This window comes from Lynx canadensis, chromosome F1, assembly GCF_007474595.2.
Source record: "Lynx canadensis isolate LIC74 chromosome F1, mLynCan4.pri.v2, whole genome shotgun sequence".
NCBI lineage: Eukaryota > Metazoa > Chordata > Mammalia > Carnivora > Felidae > Lynx > Lynx canadensis.
The window spans coordinates 15,816,829-15,835,877 of NC_044319.2; the positions used below are offsets into that span (position 1 = coordinate 15,816,829).

The 19,049-nt window shown below is 45.2% G+C and overlaps 1 protein-coding gene and 1 long non-coding RNA gene across 3 annotated transcripts; one reads left to right on the forward strand and one right to left on the reverse strand.

Moving 5' to 3' along the window:
• Window positions 1-189: 189 nt before the first annotated feature.
• On the reverse strand, window positions 190-10,658 carry SERPINC1 (serpin family C member 1). Of its 2 annotated transcripts, none has more exons than XM_030301900.1 (7): window positions 10,539-10,658; window positions 8,216-8,582; window positions 7,720-7,935; window positions 6,753-6,890; window positions 4,626-5,016; window positions 3,517-3,581; window positions 190-767 (listed from the first exon to the last, which is right to left on the reverse strand). In XM_030301900.1, the coding sequence occupies exons 1-7, from the start codon at window positions 10,577-10,579 to the stop codon at window positions 591-593; spliced, it is 1,395 nt and encodes a 464-aa protein (XP_030157760.1). In that variant the 5' UTR covers window positions 10,580-10,658; the 3' UTR covers window positions 190-590. The 2 variants fall into 2 exon arrangements, with proteins under 2 accessions (XP_030157760.1, XP_030157759.1); XM_030301899.1 differs by lacking the exon at window positions 10,539-10,658 and adding an exon at window positions 8,895-9,195.
• Window positions 763-5,194, forward strand: LOC116737863. The gene is made up of 3 exons (XR_004343143.1): window positions 763-3,622; window positions 4,131-4,255; window positions 4,554-5,194. It is a non-coding gene; the product is annotated as an uncharacterized LOC116737863 (long non-coding RNA).
• Window positions 10,659-19,049: the final 8,391 nt, after the last annotated feature.

Here is a 19,049-nt window from a genome sequence, read left to right on the forward strand (position 1 = left end):
ATAAACATATTTAAAGCAGTTTAGCAAAAGCTTTCTCGTTGAACAGCTTTAAGAACAATGTGAATGAAATCTTAGCAACTTGGTTAGTAATTTGAAAAGTCTATTAATGTATACTTGAAATTCTGTTTGTATAAAAATACATTTTCCTCTTTATTTTAACACTGTGTAAAAGAACATTATGCATGTGAGTGGTTTGAGAATTAAATGGTTTAATACTCAGATCTGAATATCTGGTTTCTCTGTATATAGAGATATGTTCGTTTAAAATTTATGGATTTTTTTTTTTTTCTTTTTTTAGCATGTTGGGAATACTGACATTTCAGGCTCCCCCTGCCCTTTCAGGACGCCTGCCATCTTTCAAGACGCAGCAGTGACATATTTCCCTCCTTCACTTTCTTGACCCAGATGTGCTCACTGGTAGAGAACAATCGAAAGCACTCACTTTCCCACACACCCAAAAGAATATCCACTTCTCCTTTCCTTGTCTTCATTTCAGGTGGCAGAGTCCATTCATAATCGGGAGGAGTTGTATTTATTTTTTGCTTCTATCACAAACCAAAACAGGAAGAGGTGCAAAAAGTAAGATCACTTTAGTTAACACAAGGGTTGGCTACTCTGCCCATGAAGATAATGGTGTTCAGAGCAACTTCCCTTATAAGAACCAGGAAGGGCCTGTTGGCCTTGAAGGTCACCCTGTTGGGGTTCAGCGAACGGCCTGCGATCCCAATGACAGTACTTGCCGCTGCTTCGCTGCCTTCCTCATTTACCTGCAGGCCACGTAGGAAACAAAACCTCTCCATTAGCTACAGTTCATCACAGGCAGGTCAGTCATCCACAGACACATCAGTTCCTCAAAATGCTATTTTTTTTCCAGTGAAAAGTACACTCGGGTCAGGTTGTGTTCCCACCAGAACCCTACTTTTACTCATTCTTTCATCCAATAAACATTGATGTAATAAGCACTTGTGTTCCTCCAAGCCTTGAGCTGTATGCTACGGGCAAGGGTTCCACTCAGAGAACTCCTGGACCAGGAATGTGGATGCCCGCAAGGTTGGCCCATTTCTGGCTGATGAGAGGGATGTTTTTTGGAGTAACAGTCTGACACACTGGTATTCTGACTTGCTAACTAGAAATACCAGAGAGATACTTTCAGAAAATTCTGCTTGGTGACCCAGGATCTCACTAAAACTCTGTCCCTGCCTCTTAATGAAAGCATGTCAGATCCCTGAGCTTTGTGGAGCTGGTGGAAGATAGTCTCTCCCTGTCACTCTTCTTCCCTACTTCCTTCCATCTTCCTGTGCTATTTCATGATCATTCTAGGACTAGATTTATGAGCAGACTGGAGCTTTTGCAACACCAGGATCTTCTTACTCAAATCACAGACTGGTTTCTAATGGCTTCCCAGGAGATCTCCAATCGGTTGGGGTCCTGTATATTGGCTTCCCAAGGTTTTCAAGGAAAGCAACTTCGTTCCAAGAGCTACAGAGGAACCTGGTACCGTTGTTTAGTGGGCTATGGAGGATAAAATGAACGCAGACCTCTGCTTCTTCCTACTGGTAACTCCGAGCCCTCAAGGGTGTCTGACTCAACCTCTTCTCTTTAGGGTCCTTAGAAGAGGATTTTCAATCATAGTTAAAAGACTGAGGATAGCTTCCCTTGCGGTCTTCCTAAGTGCTCTTCCCTTCATAATCCATATGGAAGAGGGTGTCCATACTGTCATTTGTGCTTCCAAAACCATGAGTCCAGTACTCGCGTAAAATCCCCACTTCTGATCTCAATACATTTAAGATATAGCCCTCGGCTCTTGCTATTGTCCTGTAGGTCACTGACATCTATTGTCCCATGGATTATGTCCCCACATTGCAGATTTTGGCACGTAGCTCATAGCCTTTCTGTCCACCCTAACTCCTGCTAGCATTTGACGCAGTTAAAATCCCTTGGTAGGAGGCCTGTTCAACACCCTAACTTCCCACTTTTCATCCCTCAGCCTCAATGAGCATTGCCTTCACTCTAGTTAAGCAAACCGGCCCCATGGCCACACCTTGAACTTGCCATCTCTCAGAATTACCTGTGAAATCACAATAATGACACTATCCTCTCAGACTTAACCTTCTGTTTTTCAAGCTATTGCATTTCCTCTTAATACAATTACTCTGACTTCCTTCTGTTCTTTTATCTCTCCACTTTCCGTCTAACTACACTTTCCCACTGAGCTTGGACTCTGCAACTGTATTTACTAGTATCAGGCTCTGAAACCTTTCTCTTTGACTATACCCTTCTTTCTTTGTGATTTCCTCAATCCTGTGACCTTCTCTAATTGGCCATCTCATTTGCCTCTTAGCCTGGTTCCCACAAAGGACAGTGATTCCCAAACTTAGTTGTGGATTAAAATCTCTTGAGGACCTTTGTAAATATGCTGATTCTCGGGCCCTATCCTAGATTCTCCAAGAGTCAAGCTCCCCACTTAACTAATGCTATTGATCCATAGTTCAGTATTTGAGAACCAGAATTTCTAAAGGATTTACATAGCTATTCCTCTAGTAAAGAGTTCCATGGGCACCTGACTTGGGGAAACACTAGGTTCAGCAGTATATTTTTTTAAGTTTTTATTCCAATTCCAGCTATTTAACACACAGTGTTATATTAGTTTCAAGCATACAATATAGTGATTCAACAATTCCACACATCACCTGGTGCTTCTCATGACAAGTGCCGTCCTTAATCCCCATCACCTGTTTCACCCATTCCCCCACCCTCCTCCCTTCTGGTAGGTTAAGCAATACTGAACCATTTTTTTCACCATGGAACTCCTTAGATGCCAAAATGCCAGCGTGCATTAATTTCCCAAGAAGAGGATATGCATTTATTTGACCATCTAACTTCGTGTTTTGCCAGGTAGTCTAGAGCTCTAGTTTTCTGGAACACACTCTAGGATATGGCCCATACTCATCAGCTCCTCATTACCCTCCGTTTGCTCTTCACCGATTACGATTAGGCATGTGCCCCCACTGTTCTGTCTAAATTCCTCGGGGAATGGTAACCTGTCGTCACTCTTCAATCTTGTTACTAGATAACTTTCTGTTTTCTTAAAGCTCCTCCCTGGGTTTCCACGAGCCCAGACTCTCCTGGTTCTCCTCCTCTGAACTCAGTAGCCTCTGTTGGCTTCTCTTCCTGTGTCACCCTCCCCTAAATGTGTGTGTTCCTGTTTGACCTGCTTCAGAAGTAGCAGGAGGGAGTGTGGAACAATTGGACCACGAGGGCTTCAGGGGAGGGCTGTATTGTGGAGGCCTCATGGATAGGGGAGGGCTACAGATTTGGGGTTTGAAGGACCCTGGAAACATGCCTTTTTCTACAGTCGTGTTCTGCTGTTCGTGCATCTGCTGTCAGATCAGAAGGCCAAGTGGTGTAAGAACTCCAAAGTTACAAATCGCACGACTTATCAATGTACTAAAAAATAAAGCAGCATGGGAATAAAGAAACAGCATAAGAAGAGAGAGCAAAGGGAGGTATACTCACCTCAAGAAAGGCCTTATGGAATGCATCTGAGACGTAGAGGTCACTCCGGCCTTCTGCAACAATACCTAGAAGGAAGACCAGAGAATGTTCTACGAAAAGGAGGAAGGTTGGTTTCAACACACAGAAATTCAGTTTGAATAAGAGGTCCTTTGGTTTGCTTTTTTTTTTTAATAGAAATCCTGAACCGTCACCTAATGATACTCCCTAAACAAATACATATTAATAATAAAAAGTACTTTGGGCTTGTTCAGCCCGACTCCTGTGAATTTAATCTTATGCTTCAGCTTTTGGAAGGTAGCAGGGGACTCTGTTCTTAAAGAAAAACTCACTCCACCTAGTAGGAATGTCTTTCTTTCCACTCTGGCCATGTTTTCAAGAGGCAAGTTGGTCAGATCTAGTTTGAAATTTTTTCCAGGTTTTACTTATTTAAGTAATTTCTGTACCCAACATGAGCTCACACAACCCCAAGATCAAGCGTTACATGCTTTTCAGACTGAGCCAGTCAGGTGCCCCTGGTTAGACCTCATTTAAAGACAGCCCCTTAAAGGCAAACCCAATTACCTGACATTGTTAACCTCTTTTCTAAAAAGATATTTTAAACCATATTTTTAAAGAATGGTGGATTGGAGGAACCAAAACAACAGAACACTGTTACTGAAGTCTCACAGCTAGAGAAGTCTGGCCACATCTGTTGTCCAAGTGACCTCAAGGAAAACCCATGAGCCCTTTGGAATATCAGGTGAAGGGCTCTTAATGCCTATTTGCTGGGCCCAAGATGTCCCCAGCTCTGAATCAGATCTTTGCTTTGAATTCCGATGTCTTTTCAAGTTCTTTACCACCTGGCCAATCCCCCGTATCAGTCACAGACTCAAAGGATTCCTGTGTCAGCTGGGCCCATGGAAAGCCAAGTGCAAACTCCCCGGTCTACAGAAGAGGAAGCAGACCTTGGGAAGGAAGGGGGCTCCCCGAGTTAGCAGTGGAACTGGGATGAGAGTCCAGGTGTCCTCACCCATTGCTCTTTTCTGCTCTTTCCCCAGTTCTTTCACCTTGGCCCAGACTGCCTTGGGGGAGGGGAGCAGAGGGAAGAGGAACGTCCTTCCTAGGCTCACCTGGGAGCTTGGACTTCTCAGGGTTGAACAGGTCCACGAGGCCCATGTCTTGCAGCTGCTCCTTCACGCTGAAGCTGTCCTCGATGCGGAAGCGGGGCATGTGGACCACCAGCAGGGTCTCCGCTGTCTCATCCAGCCATTCCTGCAGCACCTCCGGGGTGAGCTCCTGCTCCACCTTGGCCAGGCTCTTCTCCGGCTTGGGCAGGATGAGCACCATGGTGATGTCATCGCCCTTGAAGGGCAGCTCGAGCACCTGGGTGCCTTCTGCCACTCGCCGGTAGTGGAACTTGCCTTCCTGGTACATCATGGACGCCGAACACGACTCCCCATCAGCCTTGTAGAACAGTTCCTTCCTTGTGTTCTCGGGGCTGAACTTCGACTTCCACAGGCCCTGGGAGGAGACACCAGGCGGGAGAGAGTCACAAAGCAGGAAGACCAAAGACATCCGTAGGAGAATATTGACATGGGAAATTGTCACATTATTTTCTCCGGCAAATATGTTAGCAGAATTATTAGGAGAAAAGATTAGAGGGATATGCATGAAAAGGATAACAATGACTATGTCGGAATGATGGAATTATGAGTGTTTTTTTCTGTAAACTTTTCTGTATTTCCCAGATTTTCTGCAGTGGCTCTTCCTTTGCTTTTATAACTAGAAAAGTAAAAACTAAAACCAAGAACAACTTACTGGCCTCTCCACAAGCATCTTTTTGAGTTTAAATCTTATTGCCTTTTGCTTTCTGCCTCCCAGCAGCCTCTTTCTCAAAGGCCATCCTCCAAAATGCTAGACTCCACCCCTGACAAAGGCCAAACGCAGATAATAACCTGGTGGGTTTGGGGGTGGGGTGGGGGATAGCATTCAGAAACCTGCCAGGCAGAGGGTGAGTCCTGGCTAACTTCCTACTCAAAGAGGGACGGTCCCTGGGATTCAAGACACCCCTCTGAAATTTCTGAGCTGTGATTATCATTCTTTGTCATTTTCTGGCTCATTGATTTGGGGACATGTCATTTAACTCTTTGAGTGGCGGGTCCTCATTTGTAAAGTTAGGAGCTGGCGATTGCTCATATCTGCAGGATGCTTACTGTGTGCCAGTGTTTTACATGCATTCGCTTGTTCAGTCCCCTCAGTAACCCTGTGAGGTAGGTGTATCATTATTACCATTTTATAGACGCAGTAGTCAAGGCATAGGATGGTCTCAGGTAACTCAACTGAGTTCACACAGCAGAAATGGAAGAGCCAGGATTTAAACTAACTAATCTGAGAGGCCCAAGGTCTCATTTACGATCTTGTGAGAATAAAGAGGGCTAATAAATAGCAAAGTGTTCTGTAAACTGTAGAGGGCAGTACACATTGTGTAAATACAACCTACTCCACTCTTGGGGAGAGGGAGGCCCCAAGAGACAAAGTGGTTGGCAACAGCAGTGACCGACTAACCTCCTGGGCCCTGTGCGGGGGTAAGAATGCACGTGGAGCACAGCCCAGGATGGGCAAATGTGCCGCAAATCCGCCTGTCTGAAACTTGTGGCCCTCCCAAGTACCAGTGATCTGTTTATTCCCTCATTCCCCTTTCTAAATATATGGAGTCGAAACAGTCTTTAGAACTCTTGGTTCTCTGAGAAAGATAAAAGCCTCTGCACGATCAAATCACAGGGCCTCTGCAAAGTTTAAGGTGAGCCTAGAGGTTCTGAAGCTTCAGGCAAGGGGAACTTTGAGTCACTCTGGAAGGTGCTCCAGATGATGGAGAAAATCTCAGCCCTGAGGACTGTCAATAGAGTCTGTCATGTTGTTCAGATTTCAAAATGGAGTTAAATGGATAGCAAAAAAATGGTCACATGGATATGAGAGTTCATCACCATGCATGCTTTGCAGCTGGACCAGCTAAGTTTGTGAGTGTATGCATGGCTTCCTTGGGTCCGGAGACACTACCAGGCACTCCTGGACTTCAGACCAGCGGCCACAGCCTTAGACATGGTTCTAGACTGTCAGTAAATCTGTATTTCTTCCCAGGCCACGTGTCGACCATTTCTCAGAGAAGATCTACCTAATGCCCCGTGGTGTGAAAGAAAGTGAGCTGGAGGACAAGAGCAAGTTCTTTGGGCCTGTCTGTTCAGGGGCACTTTGAGTACCTTGAAGTAAATGGTGTTGACCAGCACCAGTACAGTGAGCTCGTCGATGGCTTCTGGGGGAACGACATCAGTGATACGCCCTTCGGTCTTATTGGATACCCATTTGTTGATGGTCATTCTGGACTGCTCTGGATTTTCCTGAGGAGGATAGGAAACAAACCTACTCACCCGTGTTTCAGTGGGCTTCTCCACTTCCCCACACAGCAGTTTATTTTATTCATCAGCCCTCTGCCCTTTCCCACCGTTTGGCCAAGCGATCACTCTAACTCAGGTTGGGGAGACTCACATGTCTAGTGTAATGCCAGGAATCTTCCACATGGTTAGTAAATATTAACAGAAGAAAGAGAAAGAAAGAGAAACAGGAATAAAGGAACAGAAAAGAAGAAAATAGTGTGGGAAAAAGAAAACAAAATGTTATTTTCTCTGATATGCTCTGTGGGAAACTAATGAGTCATGCAGGGATGAGGGGCAAAGAGGATGCCCATGTGGTCCAAAAAAAAAAAAAAAATTGAGAGATGCTGATTGAATAGAACCAATAGATTTCTTTGTTGCTGGACTTCTCAGAAGACCTAATAGGCACTTCATGAATCTCCAAGAGGAGAATACAACACGCACCATACACCAATTTTATTTGACCATGGTAACTTTCAAAAATTAAATAAGGAGCCTTGTAGGACTGGCATCTGCAGAATACTTTTTGGTCCTGGTGGACAAAATGAAGAATTTATTATTTATACCACTTTCTCAGAGCAACTACTGCAATCTAAGCCATAGATACCACTGATTTCTCAGGTTTCAAGCAAGAAGATATATTCCAGAGGTTCTGACTTTCGGTCGTTCCCCAACCCCCAGCCTGCCTTCAACTACCAGAGCTGTGTTAGTTTGGATCCTGGATCCTGCTTCCCTGTCCTCTCAAGCTGAGTGGAGAGAAAGAACTCTGAGGTCAGGGATGACATCTGCAACTCACCTTGAAGTCCAGGGGCTGGAGCTTGGCCCCATATACCACCTCACTGATGTCCTGATAGGTCTCGTTGAAGGTAAGGGATTTGTCTCCAAAAAGACGGTTGGCTGACACTAGCTCAGAGGATTTGTTGGCTTTTCGATAGAGTCGGCAGTTCAGTTTGGCGAAGAAAAAGTGCACCTGATCAGATGTTTTCTCGGAGATGGTATCAAACTTAAAAACCTGTAGAAACCAAAAGAAAACGGTGGAGAAGCCTGGCTAACATGGTGGTGAACACAACACTGGTTAGCCCCCTATCTACAGCCACCTCGGTTGTGAGCTCCTTCGAGCACAGCGCCTGGAACGGCCCCTGTTTTCTAAATGAGTATGTGGATAAAAGGAGAACAAAGGAAGGGGAGGGAGGAGGAAGAGTAAAGACACAAAGAGAGTCTCTAACGGGCTCCAGACCAATACGTGTTTTCTTGCGTGTCCGGTAATGAGGCAGAAAGACTTCGGATTGTACCTCCATCAGCTGCTTGAGGGTATTGTCACAGGCACCCAGCTTGGTCATAGCAAAAGCTGTGGAGATACTCAGGGGCGATAGGAAGATGTTGTCATTGTCATTCTTGGAGTCGGCCAGGTGCTGATAGAAGGCAGTGGCGAAGCGGGAATTGGCCTTGGACAGTTCCCAAACCCGCCGGTTGGTGGCCTCGGGGATCTTCTGCTCTGAGCCCTCATCCTCAATCGCCTTCTTCTCTGGGGAACGGTAGATGCACATGGGATTCACAGGAATGTCCCGAGGCTTGGCTGTGCAGATGTCCTCCACGGGGCTCCAGTGACAGGTCACGCAGCCCCAGAGGCCAATGAGCAAGGAGAGAAGACATATCCTCCTATAGGGAGACAGAAAGCTGAGTTAAGCTGGGCTGGGAGAACTATCCCCACTGCCCATCACAGACTTGTCCCAGTGAAGCACGGGATTCCAGCCCACCTGGCCAGGAGGAGGGCCAAAACCTTTGCAAAGTACAAGGGCCCAGGACAAGCCCGGTCCTGGACTCCTTGCAAGAGGATAGTTCTACTCGCCTGGACATTGTCATGCTGAAATTAAAATCAACTATTGAAGCGACTGATGGTTATAAAGTACCGTGTGCCCAAGGCTGGGAGAAATGAATGCAAAGCTTCCATTGGTGAGATGGGGCACGCACATGTGACAGGCAGGGGACTTCAGTGTCCAGTGAAGACTTAGGGCGGCGGGAGGAGCCATTGGCAGAAGCTGTTAAGGAAAGGCCTCAGAAATGGCTTGAATGTTACCTGGATGTTGAGAGATTGGAAGGATCTTGACTGACGCAGCAGAGATTTCAGTCATACAACGGGGTGAGAGGGAATGAACAGGGCAAAGCACCATCTGTGTGCTGGAGCCTCCCCAGGCCTCTAGCTCCAGCCCTAACCTCCCAAGGAGCTCCAGACCGATCGGTTGCTGGACAATTCCTCCCGGACGGCCCGAAGATTCCTTAGTGAAAAACGACCAAACTGCACTTGCAACTTTCACCCGCCCACCTGCTTCTCCTTCTACATCCTCCAAAGCAACAAATGGGCCCCTCGTGCATGCTGACATCCAACCCAGAAAGCTGGCGGGCTCTCTGGATTCCTCCCTCGAAAACCCTCTTTAGTCAGACCCTGGATTCCATTAATTCTGTTCCCTGGCTCTCTCACTGCCTTAGTTCAGGCCCTCATCATTTCTCCGCCTGGAAATTTTCATAGTTGCCAACAGGGGTTCACTAAAAGCAAATGAAATTAATCTTAACTTAAAAACAAAAAAAGTGAGATCACGAGACTGGCAAACTAGGAAAATTGGAACACTCGGTTAAGCAAACCAAGGCATAAACTCTTGTAATATTTTTGTAGAAAGACCAGGGGCTTCCTCTGGTTGACTTGGGAGTCCGTGTGGGTACTGAGCCTTCCCCAGGCAGAAAAAGACACGCACACAGTGCTGAGAGGACTCCCTGAGGGGGCCTGCTGGCAAGTGTTGGGCTGTGGAAGCTGGGGACCACCGAGGGGGACTTGGCTTCTTGCGTGAGACGAGGCAAACTCTGCGGCCCTTTAAGAATCGAGGCACGGAGTGGGAGAGAAGATGGGAGCCGCTCAGGGTGATTTAGGAGGCAGGGTGAAGAAGCAGAGACAGAGACCCCTGCCATGCATCTCCCTGTCTTGCTCGCCTTTTGTTTCCTGTTTGGTCCCTCAGCCACATTTGGAAATACAAGTGGAGGCTGAGGGGGATCTGGGAGCTTTGTTTGTGGGGGAAAGAATCACCAATACGGTGTGCCCCAACCTCACTTCCAGCCCCCAGAACAACCCGGGTCAGGAGGGGAATGTGTGTGATATCGAGGGAGGAGGGGACCTCGCCAGTGAGGCAAGGGGACAGAGCTGCTATCCTTCAGCCAAAGGTCACTGAGATCTTGGAGTGGGGGGGGAGGCAACCAAGCTGGAGGAGAAGGAAAAAAGGAGTTAGGAGGTCCTCACAGGTTAAATAGGTTGAATTTGCCCTCTTTTCAGCTGTCTGGCGGGCCTGGGAATTTCCCCCGGAGCGTCTCCCGGTTGCTGTGAGGGCTGGCGCTGCCACAGCTGTGACACAGGGAAGACATGCCTGGTTTCTTGAGCTAAGAGCCCAAGGTGTGGCTTACCCCAAGAGGGAGTGGGAGGGAGGGCACTTGGCATGACGTCTTCCAAACACATCTTTTTTTGCAACTACCCAGGGAGAGGGCCTGGTTTTCTCAAAGGTGTCGAGGCCACACTTCAAAAGTCAGAAAACCCAATGAGGGCATGCGAAAGAAAAAACTCGCCTCTCTTACCTTTTTCCAGCAGCTACAGTTCCTATCTCATTGGAAAACATGGTTGCTAATCTTCCACGGGGCCTGGCGAGTGGAGATAGTGTGTTCTGAGGCAATCCCTCTGAAAACTGGTTCTTTCCTCTAAATCTGACTGAGGTTCCAGAAGCTCGGGTGGGGGAGGGAACTGGTGACGAGGGGAAAACTGAGGTCAAAGGCTGATGACCAGCTTCCAGGGTTAAGCAAAGTGTACAGGCCCGTGTTGTTTAATTAGTAGAGAAGTTTTAAAGTTCAGTCAGGTTGAGAGAAGGCAAGGCCCACCTTTCTTACCCATACTCCTTCACTCTCTTCTTTATCTTTGCAGAAAAGGAAAAGGAGGAATGTTCACAAATTCAAACTTGGTCAGAAAATGCCTGAGGAGAAGTTTGTTTTCAGGAATTTCTTTTCCCCCTGGTTATCGAAACGAGGAGACAGAAAATAGGTGAATATAACTAGTCAAATCGAATGTCCAGAAACTTCTAGCTTTCCACCTGCTCAGTGTAATATGCTCTCTTTCACAGCTCTCTTTCAGGAGAAAGAGTCCATAATATCTAGTCAGAGGGGAGCATGTTCTGAAACAAGTACTGCCTTCAGGATTCTAAGAGCCAACATGTCCGTGACGCAGACGAGGACTCACAAGGGAGTAATTGATCCCACTGGGGGATCAGGAGACAAAGTATGAGGCAGGTAAAAAAACACACAAGCTACTGCTGAAATGTTTATTTATTTTTTAAAGATTTTATTTTAAAGTAACCTACATCCAGCGTGGGGCTTGAACTCATACCCCGAGATCAAGAGTCACATGTCCTACCAACCGAGCCAGCCAGGCACCCTTGAAATACTTCTTTAAAAGCAAAGAAACCAAATCCTATTTCTTTGTATATATTGTTATTTTTACTTTAGTTATTGGGGAGATTAAATGAATTCAAACTAAGGGGGATAAAGAGCAGGTGTATTTTTATTTTCCTCTTCCTAAATGGCCAAAAACAGTACCATAAGGATTGCTGCAACAGTACTCACAGGATAAGTATGCCTCCTTTTGTGTGATTAAAGATTGAGGGTGGTATACTCATAGGAATTCATATATTATATATGTAATACATATTATTATTTTTCTGTGCTAGTTGGGAGTAAGTTGCAGATCTAATGTCCCTTTATCCCTAAATAGTGTGAAGTTTCTAAAAACAAGGATTTACTTACCAGACCACAGTACAGTGATCAAAGGCAGAAAAGCTGACGATGATGTAGTATTATATTCAAATCTATAAGCCATATTTTAAGCTTGCCAATTGTCCTACTCAACTTTTGCCCTCAGGATCCCCTTGTAATCTTGCTAAATAACACCTAAATATTATTAAAAATTTTATATTAAGACCACCTGGATGGCTCAGTCGGTTGAGCATCTGACTTCGGCTTGGGCCATGATCTTGTGGTTTGTGAGTTTGAGCCCCACATTGGGCTCGCTGCTGTCAGAGCAGAGCCTGGAGCTGCTTCGGATCCTCTATTTCCCTCTCTCTCTGCCACTCTCCTGCTTATGCTCTCTCTCCCAAAAATAAAACAAAGCATTTAAAAAAATTTTAATTATATATTAAAAGTTAGACTTCACATATACATGAAGGAGCCCTGGAAGTCCCCACGCTTTGGGAGACATTGATTTAGTGCCTCCCACCTCCATTTTGTTCTCCTTTTCTAGGATCACACATTGCATTTAGTTGTCATGTCTTTTTTACAGCCCAGAGGTCTTCTATTTTTTCTACATCTATCCTGCCATGAGTTCACAGAGGATTGGTTCCATCAGCCCAGACTCCTTTGGTTCTCCCAGTGTGCTCTAGGGAGCAGGCTGGTGCTTCAGTTAAACCCAAGTACCTTTCTCTCTGTCTTATCTGGCTTCTTTCTTTTCCTAATGATTTTCCTTCACGCTTCAGGGAGCAATCTCGGCACTTAGAATGCTTAATATGTTCAATACATACATTAATTCTCTTGGCAAGAATCTTGCCCTTAACTTGTCTACAACAATGCCAACAGCACACTGGGTAACATTGTGGACTTTTCCAGGTTTGCCATGTTAACATTCATGAGGCATTCCTTTTAGCACAGTGCCTATCCCCTTGATGTCTACAATATCATCTTTCTTGTAGAGTTGCCTATATGTGGCCAAAGGAACAACCCAATGTTTCCCAGAACCTCATGTTCGTTTCCTACAGAACATATAGTGGGTGACTCTACTCTTCCCCTTTGTGTTGGTCATTTTGGCAAATTACTGTAAGATGGTGGATCTAGCTGAAAGTGTGTCATGTTTCTAGTGTCTTCTAGTTTGGAAAAGTTGCTCTCTTTTGTCATTTTTTTAAGAGTACAAGCCAAATATTTTTGAACGATGTCTCTCAATTTGTGTATTGTCTGAGGTTTCCTCAGGATTAGATTCGAGTTATACTCTTTTAGGGGGCAGGCATACTACAGAGTGATATTGTGTCCTTCTCGCTGCATCATATCAGGAGACACATGATGTCAATTTGTTCCATTTCAGATGTGATGTTAACTTTGATCACTTGGTTACAATGGTGTCCGCCAACTTTCTTTCTCTGTCAATAAAACTGCAATTTTACACTTTTATTATTATTTTTAATGTATATTTTTGAGAAAGACAGAGTATGGGCAGGGGAGGGGCAGAGAGAGAGGGAGACACAGAATTCTTAGCAGCTCCAGGCTCCAGAGTGTCAGCACAGAGACCAACGTGGGTCTCAAACTCACGAACCGTGAGATCGTGACCTGAGCCGAAGTCGGACGCTTTAACCAATGGAGGCACCCAGGCTTCCCTCCCTTTTCTGTTAAATAAGTATCTTGTGGGCAGATAACTTGAGAGTGTATAAATATTGTTTTTCATCAAACTTTCACCTGCTAATTTTACTATCCCTCACGATTCTTTTGCAAGACTTTTTAAACACTGTACTTTCCCAGTTATTTCTCATCTGATTCCCTGAAAAGGATTATCACTGAAAATGATTAGAATTAAAAGAGACTAAGCTGGCACATTCTTCTGCTGGGGTGTGAGGACATAGGTCCTTGTACCCATTGCTAAGGGGAGTGAGTGCAGAATGCTGTAACTTTGGGTGTTTTTTTTCAGAATCCTGTAACTTTGAAGGGAAATTTGACAATACATGTCAAAAATACCATGTATCCTACAGATACATCTGCATGGGTGTCAGTGAGATTACTAACTGTAACCAATGGGTAACAATAGCAAAAGATGAGAAACAACTTCCACCTATAGGGGACTAGTTAAATAAACCAAGGTATATCCCCACCGGAAGATTATGCCACTGTTAAAAAGGATAAAGATCGGGGCGCCTGGGTGGCTCAGTCGGTTAAGCCTCCGACTTCGGCTCAGGTCGTGATCTCGCGGTCTGTGAGTTCGAGCCCCGCGTTGGGCTCTGTGCTGACGGCTCGGAGCCTGGAGCCTGTTTCGGATTCTGTGTCTCCCTCTCTCTCTCTCTCTGACCCTCCCTCATTCATGCTCTGTCTCTCTCTGTCTCAAAAATAAATAAACGTTAAAAAATTAAAAAAAAAAAAAAAGGATAAAGATCCTTTTTCTGAACCGATATGGAAGATTTCCAGGATAATTACGTGGGAAAGAAAACAAGCTGCAGGTCAGTGTTTAGTATGCTACTTTTGTATCACAAAGTGCAGATGATATGGATGAGGGGTGGATAGTCAGGGGAGGAAGCAAGACTTGTCAATAAGTACCTCCTTACTTATATTCTACTTTCTCTTTTTAAAATTTATTTATTTTGAGGGGGAGAGGGGGAGAGAGAGAGAATCCCAAGCAGGCTCTGCACTGTCAGCATAGAGACCGACACTGGGCTCGAACCAATGAACCATGAGATCATGACCTGAGCCGAAATCAATAGCCAAATGCTTAACTGACTGAGCCACCCAGGTGCCCCTAGCGTTCTACGTTTTAACATGCCCGTGTATCACTTATTCATACAAGTCTGGACTTTGTGAGCAATAAGGGTGTCCGTGTTTATTCCATGGAGACTTGGGGAGAGGGGAGAACCAGGCCACGATGAAGGTGGTGGCAGCACCAGAGAAGATCTAGAAGCTGGATGAGCCCTGGGCTCCTAACAAAGGAGAAAAGGAGAGTGAGAGACGCCCAGTTCAGTGTCTACAGGTGGAACAGAGGTGTTCAGGTGCACCCTGCCTGGTAAAAAATTTCTAATGGCTGTATAATATTCCATGGTCTATAATGTAACCATTACTTTGCATTAGCTTAGGTAAAATCCTTTAAATCTTTGAATATGACCATCAGAATGGGTGCCACTTTAAAACACTATACACCAGGATCTATGCTAAGTGCTTTACAGGCATTAGCTTATATAATTCATTTGTCAGCTATACCAGGAAGATATTATTATGCCTAGTTAACAGATAAGAAAACTGCTATTCACAAGGGTTAAGAACTTGACCCAAATTACAAAGCTAGCAAAGTTGAGATTCAGACCCTTTGTGTGCCTGTGTCATGGGTTTTGTGCTCCTATAAGGTACATATGAAGAAAATGTCTGTCTCTCCAAATTAAAACTCAGCGTACAATTGTTGTTCTTGGGGCAGGGGTTATATGTCACCACCTGGTTCTCCTCCTGTGGATATTCTCTATAAAGTTTGTCTATGATTCCCTCCAAATCCAGGACCAGGAATGAACCCAAGGACTTCCACCTTCTTTCTTGGTTACACATATTTTATTAGAAAGCATTTGTCTCTGATGCACATTCCAAACAAGATTTTCTTTTTTTTAATAATTAAAACACAATTTTTAAAAATTTATTATCAAGAGAAAGTGAGCACAAGCTGGGGAGAGGCAGAGAGAGAGACACACACACACAAAATCCGAAGCAGGCTCCAGGCTCTGAGCTGTCAGCACAGAGCCCAAATGCAGGGCTCGAACCCACAGGTCGTGAGATCGTGACCTGAGCTGAAGTCAGGCACCCCCTCAAACGAGATTTTCAATTGGTCTTGGGTGTCTTTAACATCAGCGTAGTCGCTGGGTCTCATACAGCACCGCTTGCCTTTTTACTGTCTAGATTTTCATGACCCCGAAACCCCTTTCCTCTTAGTTCATCTCAGACTGGTTTGATGAGGAAAGGGAAAAAAAGTTGGGCAAACAAATCTGGGTTTCCCCTTCCCACCCACAGAATCGTCAATATTCTGTCATGTTTTAACAATTGTTTATATTTAGATATATACAAATATGTTTAAATCAAAACTTTCCTGGTAACTTCTAACCATTTCTGCAATTGGAGGCAGACTTCATTTTCCAAGTGGTAACCAGGGCCTCTCTGTGCTTTGCTGTGTTAGGGGCCACAGAGAGGAAAGAATATAGCATTCAGTCACCCTCTCTTTTTTTAAACACTCCCTTAAAGTTCAGGGGCACCTGGGTGGCTCAGTCGGTTAAGTGTCGGACTTCGGCTCAGGTTGTGATCTCATGGTTTATGGTTCAGGAGTTTGAGCCTGGCACCAGGCTCTGCACTGACAGGGTGGAGCCTGCTTTGGATCCTATCTCCCTCTCTCTGCTCCTGCCCCACTTGTGCGCATTCTCTCTCTCAAAATAACACACTTAAAAAAATGTGAATGCTGCCTTCAAGTTCAGTAACAAAATGAACAAATTCCCCTTTCCCTAGCCTTGCCTCTAGGCTCAGAAGCAGCTCCTGAGCAGGTAATTAGCTGATCCTCGCTGTTCATTCTCTCATGTCCCCGCCCTGTTTTACTCTTTCCTTTGGCTCCAAGAGTAAGACCTTGGTGGAGAGCAAACAGTAGAGCTGAGCTCCTGCCGTCCGTTACTGAGTAACTCACAGCTTAACTCTTCCATGGAAATTTGGCAAAACATCTTTCCATTTTTGGAAAAACAGAGCCATCTCCAACTCCCCCGGGTTTCTAGTTTCTAGTATGCTATTTTAACAAAGGGTGAAATAAAGTTCATCAAAATAATCCTGCATTATCATTTGGCAGTTTTTAGGTAAGATTCTCAAAGCATCTCATTGGAATTTGCTCAAGTTCTCACAACTGTTAGAAAGTTCAGCTTTAGTTTCAGGGACACCAAATCAAAGCAACAAATATTTATTGAACATGCCCAGTGCACATGCCACTGGGTCTTCAATGTACCAGCTACTCAAATAAATATTTGAGTTTGAAGAAACCCAGGTTCAGAGTAGTTTTGCCTACTTATTGACAGAAAAATACTTTAAATGTAAAGGTTATTAAAAATGCTTAATTATCCAGCAGAACTGACACCTTGTGTAAACTCAGAAATACTGGGTGAGGGTATTCTTGGGAGAGAGTCACATGGAGTTAAAGTTCATTGTCTTACTTCAGTTCCGGAAGTTGTAGGTGGGGAAAGAAAAATAAAGAGGAAAAGGCAAGAGAGCAGAGGAAGAGGTATGGGGGAAAGTTCTCTGGAGAAAGGGGGTGGGTTGGACAAACCCAGAAGCAGCAGGAAGAAACTGACAGTAAAGCTAAGGCCAAGGGTGTGTGTTTTGATAAGTACAGGTCAATCATGTGACCAACGTCTCTTACCCACCTCTGCCAAGGGCTGCTTTATCAAATCTATCCAAATCCATTTGAGGGGTGAGGTGGAAATGAGGGTCTAGGGATGAATGTGGCTTGGTAGCTTTTATTCCATCAGGACACACACAGTGGGTTTCAGACCCTTTCCTGATGGCTAGTGCTAAAAAGCAACAGATGCTGGTTGAGCACAGGCTGTTCCCACATGGAACGGAATCGCATCTTGTGTCCCTACTGAAGTTCAGCTAACCAGGGAATGGTGCTGAAGGGAAAGCCCGAGCGGTTCAGTTATAGCCAACAGGCCGGCCCACTCTGGAGAGGCCACCTGCATCACGGCCTAGGTCTGTCCCAGAGTTCAGCAGTCTCCCTAGCTTGTCAGGGTAACGAAAAGCCCAATCAGTTAGATGACGAGGAGGGCAGGCTTCGGGCGGAAGGAAAATCAGAGGGCACCTTTTAGATCAGAATAGCCTGAATGTTTTAGATTTGCGAGGATAAGGTGATGATAAATTGAGATGACTGTAGGTTTTCCTTGAAACTATTTTGAAGAGCTTTGATATTGCAAAGGTAACCCCCCCCCCCCCCCGCCCTTTTAAGCTGGTGATATAGGAATAGACCTAGACCTATGCTTGGTCAGGGGAAGCAGGGGAAGCAACTGACTTTGGGGGCACCTGTTTGGGCGTTTAAGAATGCCAGTCATGCTTGTACCATGTGTTGTCAAGTTATGGCTCAATTAAACACTGTCTGCGAAGTTCCTCCCTCCTCTTCATTCCCCATCCTGGTGCTGGCCAGCCCTTACTAGTTCTTGTTAACTCTACTGACGGCAACCGATTCACAACTGGGTTCTCTGCCACTTGAAATCACAACGATCACATCACAGTCTGGCTTAAAATCTTTACTAATTTTTACTTGCTAAAAGATAAAATCCAAATGGCTCAGAATTGTATGCAAAGCTTTTCAAGGCCTGGCCTCAAACTAACTTTCCTAGCTGTCTCCCATTGCAAGGCCACATTCATATGCACGGGGGTGTGTACACGCTCCCGGGATGCAGCGTCTGCTCCCCACTTTGCTCACCTTAGAATCCCTTTCCTACCTTTACAAATCAACTCTTCAGATGTAAAAACTTTCCTGAAGCACCTTGCTTCTCCAGCTCTAGGCATTTTCCTTGAAACAGTCTCTGGGTCATGCTAATTATGTCTTACAACTCATTCACTCCCCAAGTCTGACTACAGAAACTGGGTCTTTCTGCTTCTAAAATTGCCTGTGACATAGAACCTTGCTACTCACAACTGTGGTCCTTGGCCAAACAGGACCGGCATCACCTGGGAGCACATTAGATAATCCCAAGCCCCACTCCAGACCTGCTGAAACCGTAACTGCACTTTAACACGAGCACCAGGTAATGCGTGTGCACGTGAAGTCCAAGAAGCACCAACACAGAAGCTCTCCAATAAATGTAAAGAGGCACAGATCAAATCCCTTCATTCCCCTGCGTGCAACCTTTCCTTGGATTTCCTTCCAGAATAAAACTCAAATACTTCAGCATTTGTCTGCAGGCCTCTGTGACCCAGCTGTGCCTCCTCTCATGCTGTTCACTCCCTCTACTTTTGCCTCCACCACTTTGTCTCAGGGGCACAGATTCTTCTTTCGAAAGAAGAAATCCACACATCCTGTTTTCTCTGACTAGGACTCTCTTGTCTCCAGCATTACCTGCCATTCTGTCCATTTGTAAAGTCTTACCTTCAGCGCAACTTCCTCAAGGAAAGCCTTTGCCACCCAGCCAAGCGAGGTTAAGTCTTCTTTGTGTGTATTCTCACAGCTCCTTGCTCTTCCGAGGACAACTGTGGTTGAATACTTTGGTAATTTTAGTGGTTTGTTGATGATCGTTACCACTTTTTAAACTATATTCATGTCAATTTCCATAATTGGGAGTCTAAGCTCCTTGA

Excerpts from the sequence above, each read along its gene's own strand:
- SERPINC1 (XM_030301899.1), bottom strand. The coding sequence starts at position 8,953 with ATGGCTCCTCCCGCCGCCCTAAGTCTTCACTGGACACTGAAGTCCCCT. Across the intron at positions 6,891-7,719 it reads TCCAGCCCCTGGACTTCAAG|GAAAATCCAGAGCAGTCCAG; the intron begins GTGAGTTGCAGA and ends TATCCTCCTCAG. Across the intron at positions 3,582-4,625 it reads TGAGAAGTCCAAGCTCCCAG|GTATTGTTGCAGAAGGCCGG; the intron begins GTGAGCCTAGGA and ends TCTTCCTTCTAG.